General features: G+C 36.5%; 2 protein-coding genes across 2 annotated transcripts in view; both read left to right on the plus strand.

The window, feature by feature from the left end:
- The window catches only part of LOC118766083 (protocadherin beta-15-like), a 60,530-nt gene extending 54,715 nt beyond the window's left edge, over nt 1-5,815 (plus strand). Inside the window, exons 2-4 of the mRNA XM_036509304.1 lie at nt 1,679-4,107; nt 4,279-4,432; nt 4,794-5,815. Coding sequence (XP_036365197.1) covers nt 1,735-4,107; nt 4,279-4,432; nt 4,794-4,858 — 2,592 coding nt within the window. The 5' untranslated portion in view covers nt 1,679-1,734 and the 3' untranslated portion in view covers nt 4,859-5,815. The remainder of the gene's footprint in view (nt 1-1,678; nt 4,108-4,278; nt 4,433-4,793) is intronic.
- Nucleotides 5,727-16,271, plus strand: LOC118766082 (protocadherin beta-15-like). Its single transcript, XM_036509300.1, has 4 exons — nt 5,727-5,868; nt 13,194-15,622; nt 15,794-15,947; nt 16,180-16,271. Exons 2-4 carry the CDS (start codon nt 13,247-13,249, stop codon nt 16,254-16,256), a joined length of 2,607 nt encoding a protein of 868 aa, XP_036365193.1. The 5' UTR covers nt 5,727-5,868; nt 13,194-13,246; the 3' UTR covers nt 16,257-16,271.
- The last annotated feature ends 172 nt before the right edge of the window (nt 16,272-16,443 follow it).

A 16,443-nucleotide genomic window follows, 5' to 3' on the forward strand; every position in this document is an offset into this window, starting at 1 on the left:
GAAGAAACCTGTGAAAGAGGTAGACTCAGGAAGACATGGGATGAGGTGGTGAAACCTGATCTTTGAACGTCAGGCCTCAGGGAGGCAATGACAAGCAACTGGGACCTTTGGAGATATATTGTGTTTGAGAAGACTCGGCAAGCCAAGTGAGACAGTAGCTGTGGCCTATGCTAGTGTTGCATAACTTGCCCATTTAAGAGTACCCTTCAATCATTGGGCAATATCCTGTGCTTGAGAAGACCTGTTGAGTCAAGTGAAATCATTGTTGTGGATGATGCCAGGGCCATCTGACTGGCCCCTGTGCCGGTGCACATAAAAAAGCACCATTTGAGCGTGGTTGATGCCAGTCCCACTGGACTGGCCCCTGTGCTGGTGGCACATAAAAAGTACCATTCGAGCATGGTCAATGCCAGTACTGCCCAACTGGTGCCTGTGCTGGTGGCACCTAAAAAGCACCCACTACACTCTCGGAGTGGTTGGCATTAGGAAGGACATCCAACTGTAGAAACCTCGCCAAATCGGATTGGAGCCTGGTGCGGCCTTCCGGCTTGCCAGTCCTTAGTCAAACCATCCAACCCATGCCAGCCTGGAAAGCAGACGTTAAACCTCCCATCCTGTATCATCACTCTCAGCATTTGAACATTGATTCTCTCATGCTGGCATGAATGTGTGTGCGTCTTCTCCAGTTTCACATGTCTCTAACCATCCCAGTCCTTTATGTCATCTCCTCTATGAGCTTCAACATCCTGAGATTAGACTTCATCACACCACACCTTTCTACAGTTCCCCTTGTCCCCAGGTTCCATCCTGAACTTCTTTATACAGCTGTCAAACTCCATATGCATTACATTCCTGTACCAGTGCAGGCTTCTCTCCTGCTTGCTATATCTGATTATTCTTATATCTAGTTATTTCCATCATTCTCTAACTTCACCTTGCTTCTATCAAAAGTGTCCATTTACAACCAGCCAAGGACTTTCTCAGCTTGTATGTCTTCCTTCTTTAAATTGTCTTCTGCTTCTTGGTCCATCAAGCTCTTGCTCTGAACTCACAATCACTCATCTCTACTTGGGGATATATTCTTCATCAAGAAAAGACTTAGCATTTACTTAGAACCATCAGCCTATCCTGTTTCTTGATTACAATAAAGTCTTTCTGGTTTGTATGTTCACATGATTGGTAACTGACCAGGTAACAAATCACTTTACTGAATTTAACGAGGAAAGTAGTTTGGCCGTTTACATCAAAGAACTCTACAACTCTTCATCCATCCTCATTTCTCACAGCATTCCCATTGCTTCCATGTACACCACAGAAGCGATCATGGTATTACCCAATTTCCCATTATAATCTCCACTTGTAATTATGAGGTCACCATCATTCATCACCAAGAGCGTTAGTAGGAAGACGTCTTAGAAATGAGCCTTTCATTTGACAGACCAGTGTGTGGAGTATAACTGCTGTTGTCTTGTCTATGATTAGCTGAAGCTTAATTATTTTATTTGCTATTTTCTTTGTAATTAACCTTGGCTTAATTATTCTATGTTTACTTTTATGATAATTATTTCTATATATTTTCTTAAAATAGTATTATGTATCAGAGATAACAGACCTATGAGTGTTTTAATCTATTTTGAAATGAGATTGTAATAATTTATGAAATATATTTCTCCTTTAGGTTCAATCTACTTATCTACAATTCTTTAATCAGTAACAACAGGCAGCAGCAACAAAATGCTCCTGTCATTGACCTTTGTATTGTCGCTGGTCCACTGTGTCCTGACCATAGACCTCACCTACCATGTGGAAGAAGAAAGAAGTCCTGGAACATATGTAGCAGACATTGCTGCCGATTCTAAACTTTTAGACAATGTTAAACCATCTGACCAACATTTGATAACATTCAGTCAATTCAAACGAAAGGTGGCACAGTTATTTAACATCACCAAAACAGGTAAACTGTACACTGCTCAGACACTGGATGCAGAAGATCTCTGCACATTCAACAAAGAATGTTCTAGAACTATGAAAGTTATTATAAAGAAAGTGGCAACATTCACAAAAATATTAAAAGTCAAAATAGTAATAGAAGATATTAATGACCATGAACCAGAGTTTCCAGAAAAACAAATCACTCTACATTTTGAAGAAGGTGATGGGAGAGGAATGAAAAAATCAATTCCAAATGCCATAGACAAAGATGTGAGTTATCAAAATTCTTTCATTGAATATAAACTTAAAAAATCTGATGATTCATTTTCCCTGACAGTTTCTAAAAGAGCTGATGGTATTTCATCATTAAAGATTGTTTTAAAAGAAAAATTAGACCGAGAGATAAAAGAGAAATACAATTTAGAAGTTATTGCTAAAGATGGAGGTTCTCCATCTAAACAGAGTGTGTTAAATGTTGAGATTGTTGTTGAAGATGAGAATGATAATCCACCTGTATTTTCAAAACCCCTTTATAATATTTCCATTAGAACTACACACGATAAGACAAAACCCATTCTTACTTTGTCAGTGACAGACAAAGATATTGGATCCAACAGTAAAATTACTTTCCATTTCAGCCCCAAAACTTCTGATTTGGCAAAGAAATATTTCGAATTGGATAAAAAGATTGGCAAAGTATTTTTATCTAGAATTTCTAGTTTGAATGAAAAAAATACTTTTGAATTATTTATAGAGGCCAGAGATGGAGGTAAGCCACCACTCAGTTCCATAGCAACTGTTCTGATAAATGTTATCAACCAACACAACAATCCTCCATCTATTGATATTGATTATGTTAATGCAATCAATGACAATACAGGTACCATCTCTGAAAAGATCAAAGTCGGTAGTTTCCTTGCTTATGTGATGGTCACTGACAATGATGTGGGACAAAATGGAGAGGTCAGCTGTGATATCAAACATGATACATTCAAACTACAGTCAATGGGATCTAAAGAATATAAAATCATTCTAAACAAACCAGTGGACAGAGAAACACAAGGACACTATAACATTCCTGTCTCCTGTCAAGATAAAGGATTACCTCCTCTTAAAAGTGTTAAAAGCCTCTCTATCCAAGTGACTGACATCAACGATGTACAACCACAGTTTACCAAAGATACATTCCAATTCCTCACCTACGAAAACAAAGATAAAGACTTCCCTATTGGTTTTGTCAATGCCACGGACCCTGATCTTGGATCTGCTGGACAACTCACGTATTCTCTGCTGCGTAAAGAAAAATCCAATCTCCCATTTCTCATCACCAGTTATGGCTTCATTTCAGCGACCATGTCATTGGACAGAGAGAAACAAGATGTGTATAAGTTTGAGGTTTTTGTCAAAGACAATGGAAGCCCATCTCTGAATGACACAGCGAATGTTGTTGTTGAGATTCTAGATCAAAATGACAATGCTCCGTATTTTACATATCCTAGTAGTGACCCTTACACGCTAAATGTGCAGTACCATCCGCAGAGTAAGAGTGACATCACAGTTTTGAGAGCCTCTGATGGGGACAGTGGAAACAATGCTTTCCTCAGATATGCAATCATACAAGGAAATGCTAAACAGTTGTTTAGTATGAACTCACACAGTGGTGCTTTATCCTTCTCCAGACAAGTTTATCTAAATGATGCTGGAAGTTATGGGCTGGTGTTTGTTGTGAAGGACAGTGGTAGTCCAGTTCAGTCGTCAACAACTAGTGTCACTTTGGTATTGGCTGTTAGTAACGAGACATCACCAATGTCGAAGAGTGGACCTTTACAATCTTCAGGTCGGGTCCATATGACATGGGTTATTATCATTGTATCATCAGCAGTAATAATATCAGTGGCTATTGTTGTTTCTATAACGCTGTGTATTATGAAATGTATTAAACACAGAGATAACACAGCTGCTGCCACAAAGAATACAGCCTACCAAGGTAGAGCAGAGATGAAACAATTGTTGTACCAGACTAACACTTCTGTTGCTATGTCGAGGAATGCAGAAGAGATGGTGAAGCGGAATATCTATTCTGAGAGATCCAAGAGTGAATGTTATGCAGAAGGTCAGCTACAGAACAAATATGAATCTTCAGTTCAGTCGAGAACTTTACCAAAACCTACCCCAGTAAGTGGAAACATTACATTTTCTCTCTGTAAAAGTGAACAATGAAATCTCTTTGAATATGTTTTAACTTCAATAATACATTCCAATATTAAATTGTTCTCTTTCCATGTTGATTGTAACTTCCATTGTTTGGTGTCTTCTCACATTTCTTTATCGTTTGTTTGTCAACAGAAATACTGTCAACCTGTTGTGGTGACATCAAGTGATGATGCTGTGGAAGATAATGCTACTATGGTTTGTAACTATACATCAGATACAATGTCGTCCAAGAGAAGTGGTAGACAAGGAGACTTGAAACATTACGAAGAAATACCAGGAGTATCAGGTTAGCAACTTCATTTGCTATTTTCTACCTGGATATCACCTCAAAGATAGACCTGTATTATGAAGAATTACTAAAATATATATAAATTTGTTAATGAATAAGTATTACATTTATATTCCAGATTCTCATGCATGCAAGAAGTCATTCTTAAACTTATATTTTACATCATTTCCACATTATTCAGTTTGCCTGGTGACATATTCCAGAACATGATTATCTTATTAGTTCCATTTGAAATGTTTTTTTATCAATTTGATTCTAATATTATGATATGAAGAACTCAAAAACATATTTTCTATTGTTATTCCAAATCAAAATTAAAAAAAGAAAAAAACATAATATTTTTGTATCTAAATTCCAGATCAAAGTATATATAAAAACAATGGCACCTCTACATCAAAAGATTCCAGTGAAGAACACCAGTGAAACATGTCTAATTATTTTATCAATGAGACATAACTACATTTCTCTATGTAAATGTAAAGACAATGTGATAAATACAGAAACGCTACTGACACACATTCTGTGTTTTCTGAACTCTACATAGTATTGCAGATTTCCAAAGGACAGAGTTTTCTGAAAAGCATCCACATTTCTCCAGTTAAATGCAACATTCTATAATTTAAACTGATATGAAACATTTCAAATTTAATTGAAGGTTTTATGTAATTTATAAGGCTTCTTACTCTATTTTTAAGTTAGTTCAAATGAAAAACCAAAATTACCAGATTTTTATTGCAATTCTGATATAATGCTCCAAATATAATTCTATAAACTAAAACCGGGTTACAAACAAAACAAATAGTGTTCAAAACTTAGTAATTTTAATTAAATCATTAGCACTAATATTTTATAATGCTTTACAAAAAATAAACTGAAAACTTATTCTAGTTATTAGCATTAAGGTGGAGGAAGACATGATCAATACCAAATTCTTTTGTTTGTTTGTTTTTGTGGGGTTTCTTGCCTCTTCAAAACAAATCACTGTAAAAACAGAACTCTTCAGTGGCTTTCGGTCGTAATCATTCAACCAATCAGATTCTCACGAAAACAGAAAAATTCATTAACAAAGATAAGCTTTCACATTACTAGTGTTATCAAATTAAGCAATTATGTTATGTTTCACTGACTAATTTTTTAGCTATTTTAATATTTATCTATCTATCTATCTAATATATATATGTAAATAGTAAACATCATCTTCAAGGATAAATACACGCAGTCTATTATCAGATGGATGTACTCCCACAAGCATACAACTTCAGTGAGACATGCAACCCTCTCCTAGCAGCAGACTCTCTGCCTGACGTGCTACACTACTCCATCACCATAACAGCCATTGTCACACCATTACAGCAGCACTTACAATGGATCTTTCTACAACAATACATCTTTCTCTTTCTCACTGAATAACCAATGATATAATTATTAAAAAGGTAAGTTTCTATTTAATCTTTTATAATCTCATTTGAAATAATAAATCTCACTAAGTCTATAAGACATTGTACTTACACATTTGATATTTACAAGGGAACAAAGACATTGAACAATAAGCCACAAGTATTTTTTAGTAATGTTGCCCATATTGTTTTATATTACAATCAGTTGGATGAGGTTGATTGAAATATCTAATGCTTTGTCTGCTTTCGGTTGAAACAATATCCTCTGTGTCTGAATAATATTTGTTACATATATTGATCAATAACAATAAGGAGCAATCTTTAAATGTAGTTTTATAACGATTCATCATTTTTGCCTTTTGTAAGATCTTCTTTAGTGATGTAACTGTTTCCATGGTATAAAATATTAAGAAACAGGCCATAATATGTTTAATGCTATAATATATTACAGAATATATATATATATATATATTATTAGCAGTAACGTGGTGAAGATGTATATGCATTTGTGGTTGGGGATAATGGAGGTCAGATTCAGGGTTGTTGTGAAATGAACGGAAATGGAAAAATGTGTAGAATTTTTAATTAATATTATACAGTTGAAGTGTTCAGTTTTAATGTAAGTAAAATACTTATATACTTAAATATATATATACTCAAGTTGAATATACATACATATGTATGTATGTATGTATGTGTGTGTGTGTGTGTGTATATATATATATATATGTATATAAGTTGATTTTAAAATATATATATTTGATCACATTTCAATTTTTGTGTGGTCATAAAGACAATATTTTTTACACAGAAATTAGCGTTTTTTTTTATTTATTTTTTTTTTTTTTCATCTGGTCTTTGTGTGACTTCCTTCAGCATAAATTTTGCTCAGCTTTGCTTTATATTTTGTTTTATAAATATTTGATTATTTTTAATTTATTGATAACTAAATTTTACAATTTCGTTTTTGGATTTGGTTTGCAAAATTCTTTATATGAGTTCGTGTGTTGAAGCATATTCTGTTGTGTCTGGGGAGAGTCATTTTCTTTTTGTGCCTTATAATTTAACGCAATCACTGGTAAAATTTCCACTTATTTATTTTTATTTTCCTAAAATTCTCTTTGTGTCTTGCAACCTTTTCAATAGCCAAGACTATTGAAAAGGTTGGAAGACACAAAGAAAATTTTAGGTAAATAAAAATAAATAAGTGGCAATTTTACTGCTGAGTGTGTTAAATTTTTAAAGTTATAATGCTTATAAGTAGATATTCGGCATTATAGGAGGGTTTTTTGTTTTTTTGTTTGTTTTGTTTTCTTTTTTTTACTTTATTTGCTATTACTGGGGAAGTGATAAAGACAACTTTTTAAAACCTTTAAATTTTCTCCTGGTTGAGTAATTCCAAACATAATTTAGTGATGACAAAGTTTAATGCAAAGATAATGAAAATGCAGTCATGAAAAATAATCGGAAAAAGTTTGGCAGATGTGGAAGTTGAAGTATGCCCCTGTGTGAGCAGCTTCCACAAACCTCTAACGAAGCATTATATGTACAACATGTACATAAGAACAGACAACTTTTCTTTTTTCTACTGAAATTTTGGTGGAGGGGGCTAGTCAATTAGATCGACCCCAGTACGAAACTGGTACTTAATTTATCGACCTTGAAAGGATGAATGGGGAAGTCGACCTCAGCGGAATTTGAACTCATAACTTGTATTTACAAAGTTGCTGACTGGGGACACCTTTGGGAGATCTGGTTGCTAGTCATTGACTAATTTTATGGTTCAGAGACTCAAATATTTGACAAGATTATTATGGAGTGATGTTGCCAGTACAACTGTAAGAGTGGAAAGTTTGTTAGAGGTAAATAAAAGGCAATAGTGAGGAATAATAGCTAAACTTCAAGTTTGAAAAAAACTGTGTGTCAAAAGCATTGATTAAAACGAAATGCATATGGGAAATGTGAAATGTTTAGAATCAAGAGAAAAATGTGTTTGGATTGTATAATATATTTTTGAAATGGATAAAAATATAACTCCAAGAAAAATGACTAAAATATAGAAAACCTAATGCCACTTGAGCCAAGAGAGAGATAAAGTGATGGATGCCTTGACAATGGAACACTTGTTAAATGTCCAGGATTGATTACTCAGTTAATGGAAAGATAAAAGTAAAACAGTGCCAGTGAATTAATCAGACTAAGTAAAGAACCACTCTTGGATGATTGTTGTGACTTCATCACCATCACCAAATTTAAGCAGTCAATCAGGGATTAATGACAAAGATCTCAAATTGATTTACTAAATCTCACTGAATTTGTGAGACATTATCCTACGATGATGATGATGATCCAATATTAGCAAGAGAATAATAATTTTCTTGTAATTTCAGTAATGTTTTCCCTATCATTTCATATCATAATTAATTGGGTGATATTGATTGAAATGTTTTATACTAAGACTATATTCAGTTAGAACAATAATATCTACCTATTAATATTTGTTAGATATATTGATCAATAACAATAGTCTAAAAATCATCATCATTGTTTCACGCCTGCCTTCCATGCTGGCATGGGTGGTAGTGCTATAATGTTTGATAGGATGTTTTATCTGTCTAGTAAATGCTATGCAAAATAGGTTAAGATGTTTTGGTATACAATATGAAGAAGAATTCGACTATGTTTAAATGTTGTTAGAGTTAGGGAAGAATTCTATACAGTGATCCCAGTGCAAGTTAATGGACAAGAAAAGGTGCAGTTGAATCACAAGAAGGTTAATGGAGAAAGTAGTGTTCGGATGTGGAAAGTGTACAGGGGTAATAAACACTGAGGGACACACGGGAAATATATTTTCTCAGATGCCCCAGAGACTACCTTGAAGTAGTAGATAGAGTTTGTTACCAAGGTAACCTAAGTAGCAGTAGAAGAGGATACTCTGAAAATATAGTTAGTAGAATAAGAGTAGGATGGAGGAACTTCAGAGAGCTCTTGCCTTTGTTGCCAATGGAGGCTCATTCTTTAAGAGTGAAAGGCAGATTGTATTATGATTCAGCCCTTGTGGCCAATAAAAAGAATTAATTATGATTGTATATGAACAGCAACACTACATGGGAGTGAGATGTGGACCCTGAATGCAAAAGATATATTATAAAGATTAGAGAGGAGGGAAGCTAGTAAGCTCTGTTGTATTTTTTATGTCAGTGTGCATGTGTGACAATATGTTAAGGTATTGAGAGACAAATGGACATAAAAGCAATCCAATGTAGAGCGTAAGAGAGAAGACGGCGCTGGCTTTTGGCCACGTGAAACATAGATGTGGACAGCTGCATAAAGGAATGCTGATTACTCCAAAGTGGTTGGAACTTGTGGAAGAGGGAGGCCCAGAAAGACATGGGACAAAATATTGAAGGCTGATCTCAAGAAGCTAAGACTCAGGAGTAGATGACAAAGGGACCAAGATGATTGATGATTCATTGTGCTCGAAAAGACCTGTCAATCACAACGAAAAGATGATGTCCTAAAAGCATTCTGTTCATGCTTGTAACCCATGATGCCCTATCAAGCAGCCCTCACATCATATTCCCCCAACACCCAGCCTTCCCCATCACTCCTCTGTCTTTGATGCCACTTTGCATCTGTAAACATCTGAGAGCAGAACTGACATATGTTACTCTGCCCTATTTCTTTGTACTACCAATTATCCCTTTGCCCCCTTGAACCACTTCCATCCTTTCTCTTACATTATCCTCCCTTCACTATTTTCACTGATCACCTCCTTTCTGTATCTCCTCTGGCATTCTCCATCTTGATACCTTGCATATCTGCTACCATTCTCCAATGGTCTCTCATATCAGCTTTCAAGTCCCACTCACCATAGTTACCTTATGCATGCCTACAACTTGCACAATATCCCCCTGCCTTCTGATCTATCATCTTTCCTTAGCTACTTCTCTTTCACCTTAGCCCCTTTCCATACTGGGATTTCCCATCAACCACACCTACCCTTTATTCATCACTCATTACACTCACCTCTACCGCTATCGAAAGCCATTTATTACTCTCTCTCTCTCCCTCTGTCTCCCTCCTCAGACTTTTATGAATCTACCCACCCTCCCCTTCCCTGCTGATCCACTGTCTGTAACCTCTTTTATGTTCACCTTGTGCCTTGTGTTTGCTCTGGTATCCCATCACTACTATTTCTATCTTTTTCCCAGCTTCTCCTACCCATTCTTATATCACGTCAGGTAGTGATGTATCTCCTCCGCAGCAAGACACCTGTGTTTGTCCCTCTGTCATACTTCAGCCTCTCAACACCTAGCATATAATGCCAGCCCCTCCCCTCAAATACACCTTCTCTCACACTTAGTCATGGAAGCTTTTTCCTTTCCCCTCTTCTTTCTCTGTCTTTCAAGTTACTTGCGTATCTCACTAGTGCCAGTGGCACGAAAATAGCGCCTAGTGTACATTGGTTGACATTAGGAAGGTCATTTAGTGACAGAAACCATGTCAAAGCTAACATTGGAGCTCGATTCAGTCCTGCAGCTCAGCAGGTCTTGTCAAACCATCCAACCCATACCAGCGTGGAAAACGGACGTTAAATGAGGATGAGTGTGGAGACTGTTAGCAGCAATCAGGGGAAGTTATGGATATATTTTTAATTAGGGATGACGATGGACAAAGAGTAAAGCTGCAGAGAAATTAATTGAAATGGCAGAATGTTGTTTAGAATCTGTAATAGAATACAAGTGAGGTATTAATATGATGGGAGTGAAGATTTTCTACTTAATTTGTAGTATTGACTGTAGAAAGATGAAGCATAATCCGTTGAAGGCAGGAAGATGTGGAAGATGAAGTATGTTTCTGTGTGAGACAGCTTCCACACAAGTGGAGATGCAATGGCCCAGTGGTTAGGGCAGCGGACTCGCGGTTGAAGGATCACGGTTTCGATTCCCAGACTGGGCGTTGTGTGTGTTTATTGAGCCAAAACACCTAAAGCTCCACGAGGCTCCAGCAGGGGGTGGTGGCAACCCCTGTTGTACTCTTTTGCTCCAACTTTCTCTCACTCTTTCTTCCTGTTTCTTGTCCCCAACTTCCTATGCAACCCCTGAGCCTGGATGCGCATTCATCCATCCATCAATGCTCTCGGTGTCGGTGGGGTTGACCTGCTTTCTCTTCTGCGGGTTTTACGAATAGCAAAGGACCACATTTCGGATTTCTCCCACTACAGAGGCACGATCTTGCGAACTCTGTGACGAAGACCGCTTCGCTCAACAAACGAACAAACAGCTTCCACACAATACTAACTAATGTAAGGACAGATAACTCCTCTTAGCATGGATGCTGACTGGGTGTAGCTTTGGAATTCTGTCATTTGTAGAAAGAATGATTTCTCAGTATTTTATAAATATTGTTTTTTACAAAGTGGTAAGATGCATTGCCAATGAATTGAGAGTTTAATCTTAAAGAGTAAAGTCTTTCACAGAGTCACAAGCTGAAAGAATGAAATGTAAAGGAATGCCATTTTAAAGCTGCTTCAGTTGGGAGTCAGAGTGGAAATAGTGTGAGGAATGGCAATGAGCTCAGGGAAGATTTTTACTAAGGTGTCAACGAAATTAAATGTCAATTAAAACTGTTTTCCTCATTATTATCTTTATTTTGGGTTTTGAATCAATTCTTTAAGAATTCAGGAAGAGGGTATGAGATGTGTTGAGCCTGCCTGTTTGGCATCATTAATTTGATGCTCACTTACGTGGCATCAGACACTTTGTCTCCAGGACCTTCTGGCACTATGAAAATTCTGTTTTTATTCTGGCTGACAACTAATTTGTAATCACAATAACTTAATTATTCAACTACTAAACTTCATTAAACTTTATTTCGCTTTTTATAAATGATGGCTGGTGAAAGAGTAATGAAACATGGAAAAGAAAGACTTTTTCACAATGGATTTATGTATAGATAGACACAGGTATGGCTGTGTTGTAAGAAGCTTGCTTCTCAACCACATGGTTCTGGGTTCAATCCCTCTGCGTAGCAGCTTGAGTGTCTTCTACTATAGCCTTGAGCCAACCAAAGCCTTGTGAGTAGATTTGGTAGATGGAAACTGAAAGAAGCTTGTTGTATATATATATATATATATATATAAGATGTATTAAATGACCCCGAATGCTACAAACATGTTTCTGTCTCCATTTATGTGTTTATTTTCTTTAGACATAGGTGAAGTAAGGGGACATGTTTGTGGCAATTAGGGTCATTTAAAACATTTTCATTGTTTCTCTCATTCTCTCCCCCTTCCCTCCCTCTCTATCTTTCCTTCCATCTCTCTCTCTCTCTCTCTCACTCAACAGGAAAGGCATCCAACAGCAGAAAATCTGTTTCAACAAACTCCATCCAACCCATGGCAAAGTGGATATTAATCAAGGTTGATATACATACGCATGTGTTTGTGCCTCCTTGTCTTCACATGGACGTCACATGACAGTTGTGAGTGTCACAGTCGAAAAGAAGTGTCATTCATTTCCAATATTCAGTAAAACATGTCTGGCAACGGGGGAGATGTTGCCTTGCTTGGAGACGGGTGAAGAAGACTGGCAACAGGAAGGTTATCTGGCTGCAAAACGTCTGTCACAATTACCTTCTCCCAACCTATGCAAGTATGGGCACTTGGATGTTAAAATAACACTGAGGAATCTATTAATGTAGATTATATAGGCGTAGGAGTGGCTGTGTGGTAAGTAGCTTGCTTACAAACCACATGGTTCCGGGTTCAGTCCTACTGCGGTGCACCTTGGGCAAGTGTCTTCTGCTATAGCCTCGAGCCGACCAAAGCCTTGTGAGTGGATTTGGTAGACGGAAACTGAAAGAAGACCATCGTATATATGTTTGTATGTATATATATATATATATATGTGTATGTGTGTGTGTATGTATATGTTTGTGTGTCAGTGTTCGTCCCCCGAACATCGCTTGACAACCGATGGTGGTGTGTTTACGTCCCCGTAACTTGGCGGTTTGCCAAAAGAGACCGATAGAATAAATACTAGGCATCCAAAGAATAAGTCCTGGGGTCGATGTGCTCGACTAAAGGCAGTGCTCCAGCATGGCCGCAGTCAAATGACTGAAACAAAAGAGTAAAGGGTACATCATGTAAATGGATGATTAATAGATGAAAACCTATTTATTGATGCAAAAGCTGAGTGGTTCAAGAAGTGGAAGATCATAGCAGACATGAATTCCTCCTCATACCACTGAGACTAGTTGTTTCTAAGATGAGAGATTCTAGGATCAAAATTGATAGAGAGATGTAAGAAATATTTTGCAGTATTATATAATTGATGAAAATATATTTCCTTTTTCAGGTTCAATCCTCAACACACTTGTGCATCTTTAACAAACATACAACAACAACAACATGTTACTGCCATTGACCTTTGTATTGTCGCTGGTCCACTGTGTCCTGACCATAGACCTTACCTACCATGTGGAAGAAGAGAGAAGTCCAGGAACATATGTAGCAGACATTGCTGCCGATTCTAAACTTTTAGACAATGTTAAACCATCTGACCAACATTTGATAACATTCAGTCAATTCAAACGAAAGGTGGCACAGTTATTTAATATCACCAAAACAGGTAAACTGTACACTGCTCAGACACTGGATGCAGAAGATCTCTGCACATTCAACAAAGAATGTTCCAGAACTGTGAAAGTTATTATAAAGAAAATGGAATCATTCACAAAAATATTAAAAGTCAAAATTGTAATAGAAGATATCAATGACCATGAACCAGAGTTTCCCAAAAGACAAATTTCTCTAAAATTTTCAGAAACGGATGGAAAGGGCACAAAACAATCAATACCAAATGCCATGGACAAAGATGTTGGATTTCAAAATTCCTTAATACAATATAAATTAAAATCAAAGAATGGCGAACCATTCTCTCTGTCAGTGTCTAAAAGAGCTGATGGTATTTCTTCTCTGAAAATAGTTTTAAAAGAATCCTTAGACAGAGAAATCAAGGATACATATTTATTACAGGTCATAGCTAAAGATGGAGGGTCACCAGCAAAACAAGGTATTCTAAATATAAATATCTCTGTGACAGATGTTAATGACAACCCACCTGTATTTTCTAAACCTCTATATAATATATCCATACAAAGCGCACATCACAAGTCTAAACCCATCATTGTTTTGTCTGTGACTGATGCTGATTCTGGGGAAAATGGTAAAATTACTTTCCACTTCAGTCCAAAGACATCAGATATAGCCAAAAGCTATTTTCAATTAAATGAAAGCAATGGGGACATTTTTGTAGGTAAATATTCTAATTTGGGTAAAAGGAAAACATATGATCTATTTATAGAGGCCAGAGATGGGGGCAGCCCTCCTCTCAGTTCCATAGCAACTGTTCTGGTAAATGTTATCAACCAACACAATAATCCTCCCTCTATGGATATTGATTATGTCTCTGCACTCAATTATAACACAGGTACCATCTCTGAAAACATCAAAGTTGGTAGTTTCATTGCTTATGTGATGGTCACTGACAATGATGTGGGACAAAATGGAGAGGTCAGCTGTGATATCAAACATGATACATTCAAACTACAGTCAATGGGATCTAAAGAATATAAAATCATTCTAAACAAACCAGTGGACAGAGAAACACAAGGACACTATAACATTCCTGTCTCCTGTCAAGATAAAGGATTACCTCCTCTCAAAAGTGTTAAAAGCCTCTCTATCCAAGTGACTGACATCAACGATGTACAACCACAGTTTACCAAAGATACATTCCAATTCCTCACCTACGAAAACAAAGATAAAGACTTCCCTATTGGTTTTGTCAATGCCACTGACCCTGATCTTGGATCTGCTGGACAACTCACATATTCTCTGCTGCGTAAAGAAAAATCCAATCTCCCATTTCTCATCACCAGTTATGGCTTCATTTCAGCGACCATGTCATTGGACAGAGAGAAACAAGATGTGTATAAGTTTGAGGTTTTTGTCAAAGATAATGGAAGCCCATCTCTGAATGACACAGCGAATGTTGTTGTTGAGATTCTAGATCAAAATGACAATGCTCCGTATTTTACATATCCTAGTAGTGACCCTTACACGCTAAATGTGCAGTACCATCCGCAGAGTAAGAGTGACATCACAGTTTTGAGAGCGTCTGATGGGGACAGTGGAAACAATGCTTTCCTCAGATATGCAATCAAACAAGGAAATGGTAAACAGTTGTTTAGTATGAACTCACACAGTGGTGCTTTATCCTTCTCCAGACAAGTTTATCTAAATGATGCTGGAAGTTATGAGCTGGTGTTTGTTGTGAAGGACAGTGGTAGTCCAGTTCAGTCGTCAACAACTAGTGTCACTTTGGTATTGGCTGTTAGTAACGAGACATCACCAATGTCGAAGAGTGGACCTTTACAATCTTCAGGTCGGGTCCATATGACATGGGTTATTATCATTGTATCATCAGCAGTAATAATATCAGTGGCTATTGTTGTTTCTATAACGCTGTGTATTATGAAATGTATTAAACACAGAGATAACACAGCTGCTTCCACAAAGAATACAGCCTACCAAGGTAGAGCAGAGATGAAACAATTGTTGTACCAGACTAACACTTCTGTTGCTATGTCGCGGAATGCAGAAGAGATGGTGAAGCGGAATATCTATTCTGAGAGATCCAAGAGTGAATGTTATGCAGAAGGTCAGCTACAGAACAAATATGAATCTTCAGTTCAGTCGAGAACTTTACCAAAACCTACCCCAGTAAGTGGAAACATTACATTTTCTCTCTGTAAAAGTGAACAATGAAATCTCTTTGAATATGTTTTAACTTCAATAATACATTCCAATATTAAATTGTTCTCTATCAATGTTGATTGTAACTTCCATTGTTTGGTGTCTTCTCACATTTCTTTATCGTTTGTTTGTCAACAGAAATACTGTCAACCTGTTGTGGTGACATCAAGTGATGATGCTGTGGAAGATAATGCTACTATGGTTTGTAACTATACATCAGATACAATGTCATCCAAGAGAAGTGGTAGACAAGGAAACTTGAAACATTACGAAGAAATACCAGGAGTATCAGGTTAATAACTACATTGACAATATTTTAAATCTTTTATCTCGTGAATGATCAACATTTTATTAGCAACATTTTCTGACAAAGAATTCATTTACTTTTTTGCTTAAGTGATTTTTACTGACTTTTTGTGATTATAACCTCCAGAATTGTTATTACATCTTTCTCATTAAGCAATTAATTAAGGAAATCTGCAAGTCTGTGATTTTGTAATGCCTGTTTCCAATCTAAATTCCAGATCAAAATTTATATAAGAATAATGATGCAACTACGTCGAAAGATTCCAGTGAAGAAACTCCAATCAAACATGTTTAATACTCCATGTAAATACAAGATATAGACTCTTCAGTACACACACACACACACACACATTTTGCTATATACGCTATATAAGAATACTGATCATCAAAGGCAAAAAGATAATATAGATAAGTTATTTTTTTCTTTTTTAATTATCCCTTGATTGCAAAATAGGTGGGGTTTTTAGTATAATGAAAGAATA

This window comes from Octopus sinensis, linkage group LG14 (genome assembly GCF_006345805.1).
Source record: "Octopus sinensis linkage group LG14, ASM634580v1, whole genome shotgun sequence".
NCBI classification, from domain to species: Eukaryota; Metazoa; Mollusca; class Cephalopoda; order Octopoda; family Octopodidae; genus Octopus; species Octopus sinensis.

Bases quoted from the DNA above. Each gene is read 5' to 3' on its own strand.
- LOC118766082 (XM_036509300.1), top strand. From the start codon at position 13,247: ATGTTACTGCCATTGACCTTTGTATTGTCGCTGGTCCACTGTGTCCTG. The intron at 15,623-15,793 runs GTAAGTGGAAAC...GTTTGTCAACAG, and splicing joins CTTTACCAAAACCTACCCCA to AAATACTGTCAACCTGTTGT. The intron at 15,948-16,179 runs GTTAATAACTAC...TCTAAATTCCAG, and splicing joins AGAAATACCAGGAGTATCAG to ATCAAAATTTATATAAGAAT.